We start from the raw sequence: 20,160 nt of genomic DNA, 5'->3' as shown, positions 1-20,160 counted from the left end.
TGGGGGTTGTAGCCAACATTTGTCCCATTCGGAGCAGATTCATTTAAATTAGTAGACTGTTGTGTCTGTTGATCTTACTAGGATTAACACTGGATGGAACCCGTATTCACACGTTTTAAGCACTTTAAACAGTCATGGCTTCCCTCAAAGAATTCTGGGAGTAGTAGGTTGTCAAAGGTACTGCGCGTTGTTAAGAGACCACCATTCCCCTACCAGAGTTCCCATGGAAGAGGGATCGATTGGTTAAACCACTCCGGGAACTGTAGCTCTGGGAAGGGAATCAGTGTCTCCTAACACCCAGCACCCATAAAAAAACCTACAACGTCCATGATTATTTGTGGGGAGCCAGCAGGACTGTTTATAGTGGTATTGTGGGGCTTTAACTGTATGATGTGATTGAGACCCATGTTGGGACTTTTGGTGTGATGTAGCAGTGCTGTTTCTTCACCTTCAAGCAAAATTGAGCCATGCACTGTTACATTTTTAATATCCATTTACCTAACCTCCTAGAGCAGGTTTGATCAGACCCAGGGGAGGTCTGTTCCCTTTGCAAAAGGGATTCACTGGATACAACCCCCTGCTTCTCTCTGTGTTTTTGCCACCTTACTCTTCCAGCTGCTGATTCTTTACAAGAAAAAAATTAGGCAGCCAGCCTCCACGACACAAAGTGCGCAAATGAGCTTAGGCTAGAGCAGGGGTCAGCAACCTTTTTCAGCCATGGGCCGGTCCACCGTCCCTCAGACCATGTGGTGGGCCAGACTATATTGGGGGGGATGAATGAATTCCTTTGTCCCAGAAATAACCCAGAGATGCATTTTAAATAAAAGCACACATTCTACGCATGTAAAAACATGCTGATTCCTGGACCATCCGAGGGCCAGATTGAGAAGGCGAATGGGCCACATCCGGCCCATGGGCCTTAGGTTGCCTACCCCTGGGCCAGAGGGTGCTGTTGACACAGCAAGTTTCTAATGTGGGACAGCAGTGATGGGATCCAGCAGGAACTGGGCTCTAAGAATTTCAGCGAGCAGAAGACCACCACCACAATTCCCTCTGCTATCATCCCACTTTCATTTTGATTTCCTCTTTGGCTTCCCTCTGTGACTGGCCATTTCTGTCCATTTCTCTGCAATTTCTACCAACGGTCCTTTCTTGCTTTCTCCATCCTCCCGGTGCTTCCTTTTCTTCTTCTTTTTCTTCTTGTTGGGTTTCTCCTCCTCTTGCTCTTCCCAGGGATCCTCATCTACTGTCACTTCCAAGCTCTCATGAATCGCAGCCTCGCCTTCTCGTTCTTTGCGTTTCTTGGCTTTCTTTTGCTGTGGGCTGCTGCCATTCAAGGCAGCCTCAGTTGCCTCCTGCTTTCCTCCCTTTTGCTGGACGTAGCGAGCCAAGAAAGCCTTTTCCTGTTCCTCCAGCCGTGCCAGCTTTGCTGTCATGGTTAAGCCATGCCGAGCCCCTCTGGAGAGAGCACAGAACAGACATTGGGAATGGCAGTAGCAACTCCAGCCACCAAAACTTTAAGCTTCTGAACTTTGCTCATGACTTCTCCAGGTTCTCCAACTGGTAGACATGGGCCAAATCTGGCTTGCGGAAAAGTGTCACTTAATCCACCAGTGGCCAGTGTAAGAAAATAGAAGAGCTTCACCTACCCCCATGCACTTAATACCACCCACTGCACATCTAGCTGCAGAGAGGCCTTCCATCAACCTGGTGCCACACAGATAATCTGAGCTACAACTCCCATCAGCAAAGGGAGGGGGGAAGAAGAGGGTGTAGTAAAAAATATCTGAAGGCCACGGGGTTGGCGAAGGCTGTTCTAAACACGTTATTTATTTCATAATATTTGTATACCACTTGACAGTAAAAATAAAACCTCAGAGTGATTTACAAACAGAATAAAACAATAAAATTATGAGTAGAGCCAGCCATTTAAAACATGCAAATAATTAAAACCAGCGGTTAGCTGAGAACAGATTAAAACACATGTAAACATTCTACGTATCTAGGTAGGCTAGTCTAAACAAATGTGGTTTTAGCAGGCGCCAGAAAAGAATATAGTGAAAGCGCCCACCTAGTGTCAATAGGAAGAGAGTTCCAAAGTGTAGGTGCTGCCACACTAAAAAAAAATGATTTCTTACAAATGCAGAATGGGCATTAACGTGAAACCTGTAACTCTGCCAGTTCCGCAGATCAAAGTGGTGGTCAAGTGGGCATATATGAGGTATGGCGATCTCACAGGTAAACTGGCCCAAGTTGTTAAAACTCAACCCTCCCCATAAAATTGGGGGTGCATCAGCCAACTCTCATACCATACTCACTTATGGGCTGTTCTTCCTCCACAGGCCTGGACCAGCTCTTCATCAGTCAGCCTGGGAAAGAGAAAAGCTTGTGTTAAGGAGTGACCAGCCTGCAGCTAAGGAGAATACACACACACACCATTTTCTTGCTCCCAATTCAGCCCCTCGAGGCAAAAAAAAAGGGGGAAGTGTGGTTAGACCTCTTTGCCAACCAAGTGGATCTAGGCCAACCCCACCCCTGGTTACCTCCTGGCTGTAGATCGGTCCAGTTGCTCATCTTCATCCTCTTTGTCGCTATCTGAAGAGGAGACGACATATACAGGCTCTTCTCCACCAGATGTCAATGTAGCTGCCTGGAAGTGGGGCATAGATAATAATAATAATAATAATAATAATAATAATATTTATTTATACCCCGCCCTCCCCAGCCAAGGCCGGGCTCAGGGCAGCTAACAAGCAATAATAAAAACAAGTTGAATGAATACAACTTAAAAACAAGATTAAAATACAACATTAAAATATTGAAACATTAAAATATTAAAATGCAGCCTCATCACAGGAGGAAAAAGAAAAAAGAAAGAGTGGTAGGGAATCAAATTGGCTCCAAGCCAAAGGCCAGGTGGAACAACTTTGTCTTACAGGCCCTGCGGAAAGAAATCATATCCTGCAGGGCCCTGGTCTCATGAGGCAGAGCGTTCCATCAGGCCAGAGCCAGTGTTGAAAAGGCCCTGGCTCTGGTTGAAGCTAATCTAACTTCCTTAGGGCCCGGGACCACTAGGGTGTTGCTATTTATGGACCTTGAGGCTCTCCGTGGGGCATATCGGGAGATGGGTATAAGGTGGCCAAAAATGTATCTTTACTCACTGTTAAGCCACATTCTGACTGGAAATGGCCCTTCCATAGGAGATCCCTTTAAACTGGGGGTCTCTGAGCCCAAAACTTCCTGCATGCAGCGCAGGGGCTCTTCCAGTGAGCTACAAACCATTCCAAACACGCCAAGCCCCACCATCAACACTACAAGTTTGAATCTTTAACATCTCACTACCTTCACAAAGCGCCCATAGACCAAGTTCTTCTCCCCATGCGCTTTACGGGGCTTTTTATTCGTTATCACTCCATCTTGCTCAGATACCTTTTTCACTTTGACACCATCCTAGAGGGGAGGAAGAAGAGAGGCGCAGCTGCATTCAGAACTCAAAGCCTGAAAAAGAACAATCACCGCATGGCATGCCCTTGCTGTTGGGAATAGGCAGTGTAAGGAGGCACCTCTCTTTGGGGCAGGGGGGCGGCAGCAGTGGCCAGAGGACAGGGGAGAGGGGAGAGGAGACTGATCGAAAAAGGGTGAGAGGCTGCCAGCTCTGCAGGAAAGGGGTGGCATAACTGGGCTCCTGAGCCCCACAGGGGTGATGCAGAAAGAATGTAGTTGGACAAGGGAGCAGTGTATTGAAAAAAGATGAAAACCTCTGGCCTGCTGTATAACTTTCCACACCATGACAAAACCCTGGGCCTTCCACCAATGCCAAAGCCCAAAGTTGTATGCCCTCTTTACCTGCCCAGTCTCCACAGCAATGTTAGCAGCAGATGAATTGAAGAGGTGGTCCCACCAATGGAAAGTGAATTGCTCAGCTGGGTTGTGGCCCACCTGTGTTGGAATGAAACAGAAGTTATGGGCTGTAGACTCTCCCAAAGTAGTGATAGTCACTTTTGCCCACAAGTTTGAAGGGCTCCAAAGGCTGCCACTACCATATCCCAAACCAAAGAGACGATTACACAGTAGCCCACTGCCTCCCTCTTATGACTCCCTCTCCTGCATTTTGAAGCTATTTGTATTTTTTAAAATTTTATTCTTGTTTTGGCCAGGAATTCTACAACTATAGACGCTTCTCAACCGATTTTAGCTAAAACGAAATCTATTCTATGATCAAGCTCCTTATTTAAATCATTAAAGTGTCTGTTGCCTCTGATGAAGAGTACTTCACACCCATAATATGTTAATCAACAGGGAGCACTTTTAAAGACCCTTTTTCCAGCTCCTTCCTTCTCCACTGAACTTGCTGATCAAAGATTCAGCCTCCCTTATCTTTTCTAAACCCACAGGCTCAAGATCATAACCTTCCTTACCCCAGCTGAGTCACACTTGACTTTGACCTTTATGGCTTCAGAGATCCCATTTTCTCGCTTCCCAAGTCCTTTGCCTAAAATAAAGTTTGCAAAAAGTGGAGTCACGGTTAGGAGAAAGAACAAACAGGAGGCAGAGTTCTTTGCAGCCAATGAGTTCCAAATATCATTCCAAAAAAGCAAGCAGTTAGAACAGTGGTTAGTATTTAACTGGCACATGGGGTCTGACCGTAACGAGAGCTGAGTGCATGCCATAACACTACACACACAGAAAAAGAATATGATACTGGACCAACAAAAGATTTAAGGCCTTTAGATAAACACTTTCCTGCTTCCCACCCTGCTAGTGTGTGTGAAGTTGAAACACAGATTTTGACTGGTTTTTGTTTCCGCATCCCACCCCATCCTTTTGCCCCATGCTGTGATGAATCTAATGTTGCTCCAGTTCTATAAAGGTAAAGGTAAAGGGACCCCTGACCATTAGGTCCAGTCGTGACCGACTCTGGGATTGCGACGCTTTATTGGCCGAGGGAGCCGGCATCCAGCTTCTGGGTCATGTGACCAGCATGACTAAGCCACTTCTGGTGAACCAGAGCAGCACACGGAAACGCCGTTTACCTTCCCGCCGGAGCGGTACCTATTCATCTACTTGCACTTCTATACATATACACTAATTTGGGGGGGGGGGGTGAATGTATCCAAAAGATCCCCATGAACAAGCCCCACCCACTTACCTTTCTTCCAGCCATGCTTCTTCAGTTGCTTCTCTGCAAATTTCAGCCCTTTGCTTTTATTCTCCTGAGCAGTGTCATTCATGATAGAAGCTGGATAGACACATAAGGAACATAAAGGAGCTGCGAAATAAAAGAGCAGCAGACCTGTGTCTGGAAACACGGCACAAAAGGAAGTCTGAATGAGCCCTGACTGGCTGTCCCTCTCCAGGATTTTAGGCAGGGAGTCCTACCCCAGCCCTACTGGGCATGCCAGGGATTGAGCCTTCTGCATGCAAGGCAGATACTGTGCTACTGAGCTACAGCTTTTCCCCAGAAGAAAAAGAAAAATTACAGCCCTCACGGTTCTGAATAAAGGACTGATTTAAATAGAAGCCGAGGAAGCTGCCTTATACTGAATCAGACTCTTGGCCCCCCTACCCCAGTATTACCTACACTGACTGGCAGCTGCTCTCCAGGATTTCAGGCAGGGAATTCCCCCCCCCCCCCAGTCCTGCCTGGAGCAGCCAATTTGGGACCTTCTGCACGCAAACCAGTTGCTCTACCATAGCCCTACACAAGAAGAAGGATTACTTAGCTCTCAACGACCTTAACCCTGGAGAAGGAAACTCAAACTCTCTCACCAGCGACCCTCCACTCTGCCCAAAGGCGGAATAGCCTCGGACTGCACTCCCGCATCTCTCCAGCAACCCCCGCCCACAATAAAAAGCACCCAGCTCACCAGTCCTCCAGAAAACGAAAAAGCTCCAGTTGCGGATCACTCGGAATTGCGGCGCTTCACTTTTGATGCAGACACGTGATCAACACGGGCGCGGCCATCTTGACAGGAAGTAAGATCCTTCCCCACCCCCGCCCTGGCTGCAAAGGATTGTGGGTGAATTGAAGGGAGGGGACCGAAAGGACCAGCGAGGAGGGTTAGAGCTGCTTGTTTAGGGGCCGTGTTGTAGTTAGTGCTGGATTGCTGCGCGTTTAAAGGGTTTTTTAAATAAATGATTTTTGCTACTGGCTTTTCTCTGACTGGCATTATTAAAAGCTTTATCGCTGTTAGACATTAGCCCAACCTCTGCAAATATACACCTGTCGGGTGACAGTTGCAAACACAAGCGTTGCTTTTTAACACCTTTATTTTTTATTGTTTCATGAAATCTATATACACCTTGATTGCAAGGGGGGGCCTCAAAGCAGTTTGCAAGAGGAACAAAAAGCAAAATTATCAGAAAAAACAGCCGTTTAAAAGATTCAGAAAAGAATAATGAAATCAACAATGACCTTAAAACATATATAGCAACATTATTCATATCTGAATAGGCTGGCATTAACAACAATTTTAGCAGGCACCAAAAATAGTGTGGTGAGGGACCCTGATTGCTATCAATAGGCAGGGAGTTCCAAAGTGTGTCTTGCCACACTAAAAGGTTGATTTCTTACAAATGCGGAATGAGTGTTACGAAATGAGTGTTTTGCTATAATCCTGTCTAATGGTGTAATTAAATGTGTTTATATCACTCCCAAGGGCTTAGCTCACTTAATACACAGAAGCACCTTCTTTATTGCTAAATATATTCAAATATTATGGAGCAAGAGTTAATGGAATAAGCTAACCTGGTGACTCGGTAGGATGGCTTTAAGAGGATTAGGCCCAATTCATGGGGGTGGCGATAGCTATGTTCTTCCTCCACTATTGCAAGCTGTAAGCTGCTGAATGTTGCAAAAGATTTCTTGCACCCAGGTACTGCTTGCTGGCATCACAAGAGGCCTCTGCTTGGTCACTCTGAGAACAGGATGTTGGATGAGGTGGGCCAGTGGCCTGATCCAGCAGCGCTTTGCTTACAAACTTACAAATGTCATGGTGAATTTAATCAATCAGACTGGGTAGAATTTTGGATATGAGTTTCTCGTCTTACTTTAGGTTTGGGACAACAGCGAGAGGGGAATGTTCAGCCACAACAGGGGAAGGCTGCCAATGGAAGACAAAGAAGGTCATTCATTTATATAAACTTTTTAAGAATTGTACCACATGCTGCATACATTTCCTTGAGCTCGGAAATTCAATTGGCCATAAATCAAAAAAGCTAATTGTTGCATGGAATCCATCTGGAAGATTGTGATGTGTCACTAGCACACCGTTGTCCTCTAACCGCTTCTTGTACAACAGCCCATCATCCCGGAGAATATCATACTCGCAAGTTAGAATGAAAGTTTCCGGGAGCTGGCGGATTATGTCATCCTCTGCTAGAAGGGGGGCAAACTTTGTCTCACCAGCTCTTTTAACTTGTTCATAAAGTTCTTTTGAAAATGGGACAGGAGCATTAGGGACATAGCCCCTGGCCTTAAATTCTTCTGGAATGTTATCAGCACTGACCCATTTTTTGTACTTCTCCCTCAAATCAGGAGGGATATGGGCACCTTTTATAACTAGGTCCACATTGATCTCCTTCCCAGTGAGATGTGTCAAACCAAGTTTGATAGCTCGTTTTCTGTACAAGAGAGGAACTGATTGGTTTTGCTGATAGGATGGCAAATCAAAGTCCCCTGATTGTAGAAATGGGTAGATCAGGACCTGAGCTCGCAGTCTTGGGAGGTCCTCTCTGGTCACCAGTTCTTGACAAATAGCTGCAGCAAATGTGCCTCCACTACTGTCCCCAACAATGGCAATGCAGTTGGGGTCCACTCCGTATTCCTCTGCATTCTTCAGAAAGTGTATTGCAGCAGTTAAACAGTCCAGTACAGGGACTGGATAGGGATGCTCAGGAGCTAAACGAAATCTAAAGAGAAAACAAGATATCGCCCACAATCAACACCATATACTTCATGGAAAAAGACCATTTTCTGTAATGGTATACTGCAAGTGCTGATAATCTTTTTCACCCCTGGGGCCACATTCTTTTCCATGCAACCTTGTGGGGGCCACATGCCAGCTACAGGTGGACCTGAGGCAAAAATGGAAAGCAAATGCAAACTTTCCCTTTGGATGAATAGGCGGTTTCATTACAGCACACCTTTCTCTACCCTCCAGCTCCTTCCTTCTTGAATACCCCCCCCTTATTTCTCCGATGAAAATAGGGGCATTCTATTCCATAATGATAATAAATTAGTTATACCCCACCCATCTGACTGGGTTGCCCCCGCCACTCCGGGCAACTTCTAACATATATAACAACATAATAAAGCATTAAACATTAAAACACTTCCCTATATAGGGCTGCCTTCAGATGCCGTATCTCTTATCTCTTTGGCTCAGGGGCTGCATAATTCCAAACACTCAATGAAAATAGGGACGTCCTGAAGAAAAGTGGGACATTCTGGGATCAAATCAGAAACCAGGATGGCTTCTGAAAATCTGCGACAGTCACTGCAAATAAGGGCACCTGGAGGGTCTATTCTTGTTTTCCTCTGTCCGGTAGCAGGTTCCGGTAGCATCCTGTGCATCAGTGAAGTTATAATGCCACAACTTGGTATCTACCTGTCCTCCATCCACAGCTCACCTGATCAGGTTGGCAAGACTACTAGCAATTGCTAATACCAATGGATACTAGTCACAAGGATGATGTGCCACTATGAGAGGCAGTAATGCTTCTGAATACCAGTTGCTGGAAACTGGACCTGGGGAGAGAGCTCTTCTGCTCAGGTCCTGCTTGTGCGTTTCCCATTCGGGCATCTGGTTTGCCACCGTGAGAACAGGATGCTGGACTAGATGAGTCCCCTTTGGCCTGATCCAGTAGATTTCTTACTATGTTCAAAGTCAAAGGGATTTGAGCTAGAAATCTAAATACAAAAATGAACACCCATTCTAAATGTTGGGAAAATCACTATGTTTACAACTTTATAAAGCTGGATGGCATTTCACCCACTGAACTTGAGTCCCAACAAGACAGAAGTACTGTTTCTGGGGGACAGGGGCTGGGTGGATGTGGGGACTCCCTGGTCCTGAGTGGGGCAACTGTGCCCCTAAAGGGCCAGGTGTGCAGCCTGAGAGTCATTCTGGACTCACAGGTGTCCATGGGGGCACAGGTCAGGTCTGTGTCCAGGGAAGCTGCCTACCAACTCCATCTAGTAGGCTGGCTGAGACCCTGCCTGCCTGCACATTGTCTCACCAGGGTGGTACATGCTCTGGTCATCTCTGGCTTTGACTATTGCAATGCACTGGATGTGGGGCTACTTTTGAAGGTGACTTGGAAAGTACAACTAATCCAGAATGTAGCAGCTAGACTGGTGACTTGGAGCAGCCGTCGGGAGCATATAACTATGGTCCTAAAAGAACTACATTGGCTCCCAGTACATTTCAGAGTACAAATCAAAGTGTTGGTGCTGACCTTTAAAGCCCTAAATGGCTTCAGCTCTGTTTACCTGAAGGAGCATCTCCACCCCCATCATCCCGCCAGGACATAAGAGATCCAGCTTTCAGGGCCTTCTGGATGTTCCCTTACTGCTAGATGTAAAGCTACAGGGAACCAAGCAGATGGCTTGGTTAGTGGTGTCCGCCCCATGGAACACCCTCCTCAGACCCTCCAAGTGAGTCTATTTTCTAGGGACAGTCCCGGATTTACAGCTGTCCCAGTTTCTGATTTGATCCTGGAATGGCCCACTTTTCCTTATGATGTCCCTATTTTAATCCGATAAATGTTGAAGAGTATGGTAAGACATCAGTATTTTCATCGAAGAAACATTGGATGCTATGGTAGGAGGTCCCTATTTTCATCGGAGAATTGTTGCTGGGTATGTCAGATGTCAAGGAGATGAGTAACTATGTAACCTTTAGAAGATATTTGAAGGCAGACCTGTTATGGAAAGCTTTTTAATGTGCAATGTTTTATTACTTTTTTATATATGTTGGAAGCCACCCAGAGCGGCTGGGTGGGGTACAAATAAACAAAATAACATAAAATAAAATAAAATAAAATAAAAATAATTCCTCTGGGATCAGGTCTTAGGAAAGGTTAGAAGCTGAGGGGCATTACACGGCTACCAAGAGAGTGAAACCACTTACCCAACGCTCACAACCACTGAATCACTTTGTTTGGCCATGAAACGGCAGATCTTTTCAGAGGCTCCTGAAAGAAAGCAAAAGCCCCCCAAAACCTCCATTACAATTTTTCCTGGTCAAGAACACTGATATCATTGTGAGCTGAAGTCTGTGTCAGTCCTACTAAAAGTAAATCTGTTGAAATCAAGAGATCTGCTTATTTATTTATTTTTATGTCATAAAATGTAGATGCCACTTGATTAGAGAAAACAACAACAACTTTTAATAGAGCTCAGTTGGGAAAAACTCGGTTGAACTCTTTGTAAATCACTAGCTAAAAACCATTCTGTGGGTTTTACTCTGTCTTGATCAGTAACAGAACAAGCAGTGCCAATGGGTAGAAAACAAAACAAAACTTCCACCCACATTTCTGGGCTTCTTTCCAGTTATTTCTTATCATCTCTGGAAGCCATTTCATAGGAGTCCTTTGGGGCATGAAGAAGAAACATCTTCTTTGACGCTGTAAGGATATTTCATTGAGTGTGATACAGAACTGGTCACCTTTGTAACAGGGGCCTCTCAGCCCCAATTTCTTACCACACGATGACATCCTACATTAATCTTAAACTGTCAACAGCAGCAGTACGAAGCACCCCACCTCTATGTAGCAAACATTTCGGGAACTTTACATTAAAGTACCACCCCAAATTCTCCACAAACCATTTGGTAAACCTTTGTGAGACTCTTTCAAAGAACTTACGGAAGCTTCCAGTGAGTGCAGCGCCTCCATGAAGATAGATGATTCCTCTCCTGTTCCCAGCAGCTGGTGTCTTGGGCCAGTACACCCTCACTGGCACCCCATCAAAAACCAGGTCCTTACTGATCAACTTTGAGTCCTTTCCTGTTAGTATGGCATTGAACGCAATCCTCCAGATGATGTATCTATGGCAAATGCCCAGTTTTTCCAGAAACAATCCCTGTTTAAATCAAAACATTCAGCATACATATATGTACATAAGAATGTAAAAAGAGCCTGTTGGACCTGGCCAATGGCCCATCTAGTCCAGCAGCCTGTTCTCACAGTACCTGTGGGAAACCTTCAAGCAGGATCTGTGCACAGGAACCCTCTCCCAGTAAAAGGTATTCAGAAGCATTGGTGCCTGTAGCTTTAGAAGCAGGGTATAGGCATGGAGACTAGCAGCCACCCAAAACCTCCTCCTCACTGAATTTATCTAATCCTCTTTGGAAGCTATTCAACTTTGTTTGATGTATTACAGTATTTTAATATTTTTTGGGAAGCCGCCCAGAGTGGCTGGGGAAGCCCAGCCAGATGGGCAGGGTATAAATTAAAAATTATTATTATTATTATTATTATTATTATTATTATCTTGGTAGCCATCACTGCCCCCTGTGAAAGAGACTTCCATAGTTTGAATATGTTTGGTGTGAAGAAGTCCTTTCTTCTATCTGTCCTGAATCTTCCAGCATTCAGCTTCATTGGATCTCCACAAGTTCTAGTGTCATAAGAGAAGGAGGAAAGCTTTTCTCTATCCACTTTCTCCATGTCATCCATAAGTTTACAGACCTCCATCATGTCACCAGTTGCTTGCCTTTTCTCTGAACTAAAAAATCCTGAACACTGTAGCCTTATTGATAAGGAGGGTGGGTCACTCCATCCCTTCAATTGTGATATATTCAAAACAAACTTACCAGTCCAAGCGTATATTCCATTGCAAAACTGAAAACTCGTAATTTTATGCCCTGGCTGATTCCTGGAGGAATGTGGGTCCTTTTAAAATGATAATAGACTCCCCATGCAAACAGCAAGGAATGAATGAATGAAAATATATATAATATCAGCATCCACAGAGTTCCACCAAATGCCATTTCCCTTAAACTCAGAAGTGCAGAGGTAGGGACTTCGCCTGAGCCGATAGTTTTGTAAGGACTTTGTCTGGGACAATGCTAATTGTATGAGACTAGTCCTCCATGTGCAAGAGAACATTCTCTGCCAACCCACATAGTTTTCAATTGAGAAAATATTTTATTTATCTGTTCAGATTGCAGTCTAGCCTGGATTACTGACTGCTGCGATTGTTCCTCACACACTGTTAATCACACAGGGTGTGGCTGTACCTTCCCATTCCTCCTCCAGAGAGAAGAGGTGCATGGGATTTCCATAGACTCTGAAGGCCAAGCAGATCAGGCCAAACACCCTTCTCTTATGACAGGCACCACCCTTGCAACACATCTTCATTTTTATGCTTCCTCTCCCACACAAAATACTTCAGCAGCTTTCATCCCCCATGAATTGGGCAGCTCAGGTGATCAGGGATGGCACATCTATGCAGGTGTGGCCATGGGCGCAGATGCGGAGGAAGGGGCTGCGGTGGGGGCAGACCGCCCGGGTGTCAAGACTGAGGGGGGTGACAAAACGACACCTAAAGGATTCCGCCTTGGCTCTTTCCCCCGCCTTCCCACTCGCCCGCCCACCGTTCCCGCCTTGCCTAGTCCTTCCTCTCCCTCCTGCGCCCGCCCAGCACGCAGTTCCTACCCAACTCCCCTGCTTTTGCTTTCACGGTGCATCCGCGTGCATGAAAGGGAAAGCAGCGCAGGCCTTCCATCTTGTTTCCTTTTATAGACAGGCAGGTGGCGGGCCGCAGACTAGCCTTGCAAACGGAGAGAGGAGCTTTCTGCCAACCTCGGGGGACTTTCCATACATCCACACACCATCCCTCGGGGGCGAAGTTGCCGGCCTCGTTGCCTTAAGGGTTAAAGCTAGAGAGTGCGAGCTGCTAGAGAGAGAGAGAGAGAGAGAGAGATGCTGGATACTGACTTGGGAAAGGGGGCGCGGCCTCAGAAGAACAGCTGACCCGTCCGGTCTGCCGTCGGGTACTGCAATGAGTCGGGTGAGTGCAAAGCGCCTTGGGTTGCAGCAAGCTTTGGGTGTCTGGGTGTGTTTGGGTCTTTGTGCAATGCAATGCCCGTGGAATTGGGGTTAGGGGTGGAGAGAGAGCAGGCAGGGAAGCTGTGGGTCAGGTGGGGAGGGGGGTTGCAGCTGTTGTCAAAGAGAACAACAACTATCAGACTTTTCGAAGACATCTGAAGGCAGCCCTGTTTAGGGAAGCTTTTAATGTTTGATGTATTAGTGTATTTTAATTATGATTTTTTTTGGAAGCTGCCCAGAGTGGCTGGGGAAGCCCAGCCAGATGGGCTGGGTACAAATAATAAATTATTATTATTATTATTATTATTATTATTCATCCTCGTTGCAAAGAAGAGAAGGGCTTCTCTCTGAAGGGACGCGTGCTCTCTCTCTCTCTCTCTCTCTCTCTCTCTTTTACTCACACACACAGACACGTGTGTGCGTCTGCGTGAACAGACAGATCACGTGAAGAGCCCTGTAGTTTAATCAGGCCAACGGCCCATCTAGTCCCGCACCCTGTTAGAATCATAGAATCTTAGAGATGGAAGGGGACCCTGAGAGTCATCTAGTCCAACCCCCTGCAGTGCAGGAATCTCAGTATCGTCTCCTCGCGGTGGCCAAGCCTGCAAGGAGGACGGGAGCCCAAAGGCATCTCTCCCCTCCAGCAGCTCCTGGCAACTGCTATACAATGAAGTGTAATAATAATTTAACAACAACTTGGGCAGCTCCCCACAGAATATTTTAAAAAAAACAATCAAACATCAAACATTAAAAGCTTCTCCATACAGGGCTGCCTTCAGATGTCTTATAAAAGTCAGATACAGTGGTACCTTGGGTTAAAGACGCTTCAGGTTGAGCCTTTTCAGGTTGCATTACGCGGTGACTTGGAAGTAACGGAACGGGTTACTTCTGGGTTTCGCCGCTCGCACATGCGCAGACACTCAAAATGACGTCATGCGCAGAAGCGGCGTATCGCGACCCGTGCAGACGCGGGTTGCGTTCTGCTCAGGATGCGAACGGGGCTCCAGAACGGATCCCGTTTGCATCCAGAGGTACCACTGTAGATGTTTATTTCCTTGACATCTGACGGGAGGGCATTCTACAGGGAGGGTGCCACTACTGAGAAGGCCCTCTGCCTGGTTCCCTGTCAGTGAGTTGATATAGAGCATCTATCCTAAACTGTCAGCTTCTCAAAGAAGCAGGATCAGGAAGTTTTTAATGTTTGATGTCTTACTACGTTTTTATATTATGCTGAAAGCCGCACAAAGTGGCTGGGGAATAATTTATTATTATTATTATTATTATTATTATTATTATTACTATTACTATTATACCACTTGTTCAGTCTGAAAATTTATTTATACCAGTGTGTTTGGAAGCATCAGAATAACTTGAGGTAATATATTCATACAAAACCTTTGCTCCCAATTCATCCTTTGCAATCCTACTGGCAGAATTTGATCTGAGTCCTGGGATAGCTCAGTTGGTAGTGCATGAGACTCTCGGGGTTGTGGGTTCGAGCCCCACCTTGTCAAAAAGATTCCTGCATTGCAGGGTGTTCAACTAGATGACCCTCTTGGTCCCTTCCAACTCTGTGATTTTATGGTCTATGAACCTCAATTATTTGCAATAAGGGAACCACCACCATTTTTTTTAAAGCAACATTTTATTAGAAGTTCCGCAGCCCACCTTTGCATAATAGGAGTTTGCCTTTGTAAAATTGGAGAGCGAAAGGAGAAGGAATCTTAGGGTGGGGACATGATCACACGTATACCTGCGCCAAATATGAAATCCAGCGTGTGGCCTCCTTGATGTGTGGGGCCTGAAACAAACTGGGAGAGTGTCGCCATGGAAGACACCAGGTCCAGAGCCTGTGAGGAGGGAGTGGCATCAGCATGGATGTTGAAGTCCCCCAATGCCAATACGTTAGGGAACCCCAAGGCCCAGCCAGCCACTGCCTCCAGTAGGCCTGACAGGGTGGCTGCTGGTGCGCTAGGTGGCTGGTACACCAGCCAGTCAGCCAAGCTCTCCTCAGAACCCCACACTAGGCCAACACATTCAGTGCTGGGGATCGATGACGATGGCAGAGTCCTGAAAGAACAATCTTCCAGGATTAATAATGCAACCCCTCCCCTCCAGCCCACAGTCCGCGACTGGTGGAGGACAGAGAAACCCGGGGGCGCCGTCACACAAGCCAGATAGGCCCCCTGCGAGGTAAAGAAATCTCACAAGGTGGCGGTTTTGTTGCCTATAGACCTGGCATTGCACAGCACCAGTGACGGAGGTGAGTAATCCTTGCTCACCCTACCCTTGTCCTTCAGGATGGGGCGCAGATTGGAAGGGATACGAGTGTATCCATATCTCAATCCCCATCGCCTATAAAATCTGCCCCCACAGCCATACTGTAGTGATCGGGTGGGATTGCTATGAGGAATTATAACAGATATAGAGTAAGCCATCTGTGTCAGCAATGAAAGCATGGCGTTGACTGGGTTTAAACTATTTTGATATGATTCTTGATCAATCCACACCTCTGCATCCCTGTTTCATTTCTCTTTCTTCACAAGTCACGTACACTGCCAGTTGTCGTACACTGCCAGTTGTCGCCAGGCAGGCATCCTGGGCCATAAAGATAGTGGGCAGTTTCTTTGATGTAGCTTTTCTGATATGTTAATCTTAGGATGTTAATCTTAGGGCCAGGAAACTGATCTCACATTAAGGTGATAATGATCGCTGTCCTCCTGGCCATCCTTCTTATCATGTATATTGCTTGTTTATCACCTTATTTAAAGGTAAAGGTACCCCTGCCCGTACGGGCCAGTCTTAACAGACTCTGGGGTTGTGCGCCCATCTCACTTAAGAGGCCAGGGGCCAGCACTGTCCGGAGACACTTCCGGGTCACGTGGCCAGCGTGACATCGCTGCTCTGGCGAGCCAGAGCAGCACACGGAAACGCCGTTTACCTTCCCGCTGGTAAGCGGTCCCTATTTATCTACTTGCACCTGGAGGTGCTTTCGAACTGCTAGGTTGGCAGGCGCTGGGACCGAGCAGCGGGAGCGCACCCCGCCGCAGGGATTCGAACCGCCGACCTTTCGATCGGCAAGTCCTAGGCGCTGAGGCTTTAACCCACAGCGCCACCTGCGTCCTTATTTACCCCATGCTTAATTAGTTTTGGTAGTTTAACTTTGTTCCCACGTGGGATTTGTTGAAATGCTCAGAAGAAATCTGATTGGTTCTTACGAACACCCTGTAAAAGTTCTTTTGTGAATAAAACGGCCTGTGCCAGGTGGTGGAGAGGCTGAGAGAGAGAGATTATTATATGCACTCTTCCCAGAGTCTTGCTGGTTCAAGCCTTTGTGTGTATTCTTATTAATCAGAGTTCAATCCTTCCTTTACTTTGGGAATGCCTCACCATACCTCCCTCACCCCTCCACGGTAGCAATCCCAAGCCTCATACTAGCCTCCATTGATGGCATTGATGTTATTCTTTCCCAGCCTAGTTATTCTGCTTATAATACCAACAACTCGATAAACTCTAAGTAGTCGAGTAGGACAAACCAGCTAACCATCAGCTACCTCTCTGATTATATGAAAACTATTATATTATTTGTCAACCTATTATTATCATCTTAGACTAACCAATTAATTAAACTGGAGAATAAACCACAAAACATTCCACAGCTAAACAGAACTACCATATAACATACATTCAGGGAAGAAAAACCACCTAAATAGCAGGAAAACAACAATCAAGCATCTAACAGTAGACAAGCAGAACTTAAATATAATAATAAAACAATGGACTATAAAGAACTGAAACAGATGGCAAAAGAAGGGGGGAGGGGGAAAGACAAGGTTCTTGTAGCATCACACGCCATCTTGAGTCTACTTGAATGATCTCCGAATCTGCCAACCTGGACAACCAGGTGACATTGGGGGATGGGCAAAGGAAGGAGGGGCAGGCTCGGTAAATGCCCTGTTCAATGTCGATGCCATGCCTGATGGTCTCAGGGGACCCTCCCTTGCTGTTGCACTAGCACTTGTAGTGGCAGAGAAAGTGTTCCTCTTAGCATCAGGAGTCCTCAGGTTTCCCCCCACAGCTGGTGTTCTCAGGGCCAGTGGTGATACCTCGGGGGGGGGGGAGCCTTCGTTACATCATCCTTCTCCATGCCAGGGCGGGAACTGCCAGTGTTGCTGCCTCCAGGACCGACCGTCCCCCAGCTGCCACCTGGGTAGGTTCAATTGCGGGTGTCTCAAGACCTGAGAGGTTCAGAATTGGCCTCATCCTAAACTCCAGCTGACATCTGAAGAACGGATGTCAACTCACCCCCAGGTGGAAGGCCCTCACCACAAAGGCCCCTGAGAGCCTTGGACTCACGTAAGTTCTGTTGGTTACCACCTCTGCTATGGCCAGCTGCCAGCCCTGTAGCTTAAGAATCTCTGGTGTCTTGAGAGTGGAACTCCCCTCTCCAACTTCCCTAGGTGCCTTTCAGTTGAGTCCTCTGCAGAGTAATATATCTTGACCCAGGCTCCATGCCGAGCATTTAATCAGTTTGTTTCAGTTTAGGAGTACTGCTGGCATGCAGGCAGTTGGATTCACAACTGGGAAGATAGAGGCAAGGCATACAGCACAGTTGTATTCACAAGCTAAGAGGGTAGAGGCAAGCCCAAATGGAACACTCTTGTAACATAGTGTTGTTGTAAATAAAAAATATGCCCTTTTCCTTTATGGGGTATCCAAGAGCCCATATAGAGTCCTTACATAGGTTCCCTATTGGTAGGAGAAAATAACAGAGGCCAACCAGAGAATATTGAGAAGCAAAGCAGCTAGTAAGCTTGATCTTTATTGATCTGTTGCAACAGGGTGCTCCCCTCACACGCAGGAGAGGAGGAGGAACCCCAAAAATGCTGTGCAAGGGCTTATAAAGACTTTTGAAATTCCCATCCTCTAGATCAAGACCACTCCCAGAAACATTATGCATACATCACAGAAGGGGTGTAACCTAAGACCACCCCTCAGATACATCCCACCTACATCACAGAAATTTAAATGTTGTTTTTCTCTTGTCCTTGTTTATCTCCTGTCTGGCAGGTTACTTGATTGGATTTCCTGGGGAGCCTGGCCTGTCTTTTGTAGTGGTAAAATACTTATTTCCTGGGCCAGGTCACAGGCTCACACCTTATTCATATCTTAAATGTGTCCTTAAGACAGGATTTGTGAGGAAAGAGACAATGGGGAGACTTTTCCAGTTTGACCTTGCAGAGAAAACATTTGGTCAGTTTAGGAATCGAAATGGTTCCAGATTGGCCTTCCTGTGTTGATCTATGTATGTGCGGTTATGAACATTGCCATATATCTAAGACCATAAAATTCCTATCACAGTGTCTTTGGTAGCAATAACCGTTCTCCACCTCCCTTAGTTCATATAAAACACAGAATCAAAGCCTGAGTCAGAGTCAGTTCGGGGAAAAGTTCAGAAGATTAATTAAAATTGCTTAGAGTTACAAGTCCGTGAAATAGGCTGGGTGGCGACGGTTAAGCTGTTTGACTTCATTAGATCTGATTTACTGCGCCAATGTCACAAGTTCTCTGATGTAAGATCCCAGGTTGCCAAACACAAAACATACCCTACTTTCGATAAGAACAGGCTTTCAAAGTTTAAAAAGTGAAAAAGAAGTAGGAGTCCCCAATATATAATTGAGGAGAGCGCTAACAAGCTCATCTTACCTCAGCGCTATCTTCTCCTCTTTACCTTATAACAGGCACTGTATGGAGCAGTTACAGAAATCTCAGTATGGTGCCTTTCTTATTCTGAGATGTGGGCTGAAGAAGTGCTAAATACCAGTTTGGGGGCAGCCTGAGCCTATTCATATTTATTTAGGAGTCCCTGTATTTTAATGGATTTACACACATTAGTAACTGTGCCTAAGAGTAGAGCATTACCTGTGTTAAGTTGGAAAAGACTTGTTTATTTATGATCTGGGGTTCAGGGGTGCCAATGCACTACCAGATTCCCTGTTTATGGAATCGTCCACATGCAGACAGATCTAAAGACAGACACTAGCTGTTATAAATAAAGCCTGATTGGATTTATTCTGATGACTTTTGTAGAGAATACAGGAAAAAAACAATGAACTAGCTGAAAAACTAATTTTAAGGAAGTCAATCTGTTTCAGGTCGCCTCATCCACCCCTCCCAGACATGCTTCCCTTGTCTCTTTCTCGACAGAGGTCATCATACAGGGCGACCAAAGCAGTTTCTGCGCCAAAACCAGCCCTAAACCCCAATAGAAATGGATCCAGAAAATCAGTTTCTTCCAAAAGCACCTAGAAAAATGACCTTTTAGTAATGAAGTCATACTCTCGCCAGCGGCGCAGGAAGGGGGGTGCGGGTCTCCTCCGGTGTCATCACTGGGGGGGGAGGTGACAAAATGCCAAAAATATGTGTTTTTAAAATAAAATTTAAAAATTTGGGCTCACAACATTTTTTGAAAAAGTAATATTATTTAAAATGAGTTTAATAACTTTGTCTGACAATTAATTAACCTCAACAAGTCATTGAAACCTTTTAGATCAGTCAACAAACGCAACGAAACGTGGCTGAACTCAACGTAGTGGAGAGCGTATGAATAAGGAAGGGGAGTGGGTGTTTCTTTCCACCGAAAGCAAAAGGAATTGACTTTGATGATGTGATTCAAAATTTGCAGAGAACAAATTTAGGGGGAAAAGGTTTTAAGTGCTTATGCTCACAATGTGAGCATAAGAAAATCTTTAAATCATAATGTCAGGGGTTCAGGAGCAGAGGCACAGGGAAGAGAGGAGATGGAGAGCGAAGGGGAAGAATCCGAGGGGAGCGTAGGAGAAGAGGACAGTGGAACGAGGGATTCCATGAGCCTCTCCAGCGAATCGGAAGATTCACAGAAGGGGGCGCCAGTGGCCAGGGGTAGGGGGTTCCCAAGGGGAACGTCCCAGGAGCAAGGGGGCAGCAGGGACTCCCAGAGCAGTAGTTGGAAATCAGGACCAGCTTCCCCACCAGAGCAGAGTGGGGGGGGGGAAGAGTCCCAAGGATCAGGGCTGACCACACCTCCATCGGAGAGTCAGACAACGGAGGGGAGGTCAGATCCGG

General features: G+C 46.1%; 2 protein-coding genes and 1 long non-coding RNA gene across 6 annotated transcripts in view; 1 reads left to right on the top strand and 2 right to left on the bottom strand.

Moving 5' to 3' along the window:
* Nucleotides 1-460: 460 nt before the first annotated feature.
* On the bottom strand, nucleotides 461-6,096 carry GPATCH4 (G-patch domain containing 4). Of its 3 annotated transcripts, none has more exons than XM_079957116.1 (8): nucleotides 5,868-6,096; nucleotides 5,150-5,299; nucleotides 4,419-4,492; nucleotides 3,847-3,939; nucleotides 3,343-3,450; nucleotides 2,544-2,650; nucleotides 2,319-2,369; nucleotides 461-1,458 (listed from the first exon to the last, which is right to left on the bottom strand). In XM_079957116.1, exons 2-8 carry the CDS (start codon nucleotides 5,229-5,231, stop codon nucleotides 1,071-1,073), a joined length of 903 nt encoding a protein of 300 aa, XP_079813242.1. In that variant the 5' UTR covers nucleotides 5,232-5,299; nucleotides 5,868-6,096; the 3' UTR covers nucleotides 461-1,070. The 3 variants fall into 3 exon arrangements, with proteins under 3 accessions (XP_079813242.1, XP_079813241.1, XP_079813240.1); XM_079957115.1 differs by having other exon boundaries at nucleotides 5,150-5,269; XM_079957114.1 differs by having other exon boundaries at nucleotides 5,150-5,239; nucleotides 5,868-6,082.
* A 156-nt stretch (nucleotides 6,097-6,252) lies between these two features.
* LOC307204857 (arylacetamide deacetylase-like 4) lies at nucleotides 6,253-12,991 on the bottom strand. Of its 2 annotated transcripts, none has more exons than XM_079956921.1 (4): nucleotides 12,811-12,991; nucleotides 10,870-11,086; nucleotides 10,134-10,197; nucleotides 6,253-7,911 (listed from the first exon to the last, which is right to left on the bottom strand). In XM_079956921.1, exons 1-4 carry the CDS (start codon nucleotides 12,829-12,831, stop codon nucleotides 7,131-7,133), a joined length of 1,083 nt encoding a protein of 360 aa, XP_079813047.1. In that variant the 5' UTR covers nucleotides 12,832-12,991; the 3' UTR covers nucleotides 6,253-7,130. The 2 variants fall into 2 exon arrangements, with proteins under 2 accessions (XP_079813047.1, XP_079813046.1); XM_079956920.1 differs by lacking the exon at nucleotides 12,811-12,991 and adding an exon at nucleotides 11,820-12,615.
* The window catches only part of LOC307205091, a 58,853-nt gene continuing 51,607 nt past the window's right edge, over nucleotides 12,915-20,160 (top strand). Inside the window, exon 1 of the long non-coding RNA XR_013833857.1 lies at nucleotides 12,915-13,018. This is a non-coding gene — a long non-coding RNA (uncharacterized lncRNA). The remainder of the gene's footprint in view (nucleotides 13,019-20,160) is intronic.

The sequence above is a fragment of the Podarcis cretensis genome (genome assembly GCF_951804945.1).
Source record: "Podarcis cretensis genome assembly, chromosome: 16".
Taxonomy (NCBI): domain Eukaryota; kingdom Metazoa; phylum Chordata; class Lepidosauria; order Squamata; family Lacertidae; genus Podarcis; species Podarcis cretensis.
The sequence above is the reverse complement of the archived record's forward strand: the minus strand, read 5'-3'. Positions and strand labels throughout refer to the sequence as shown.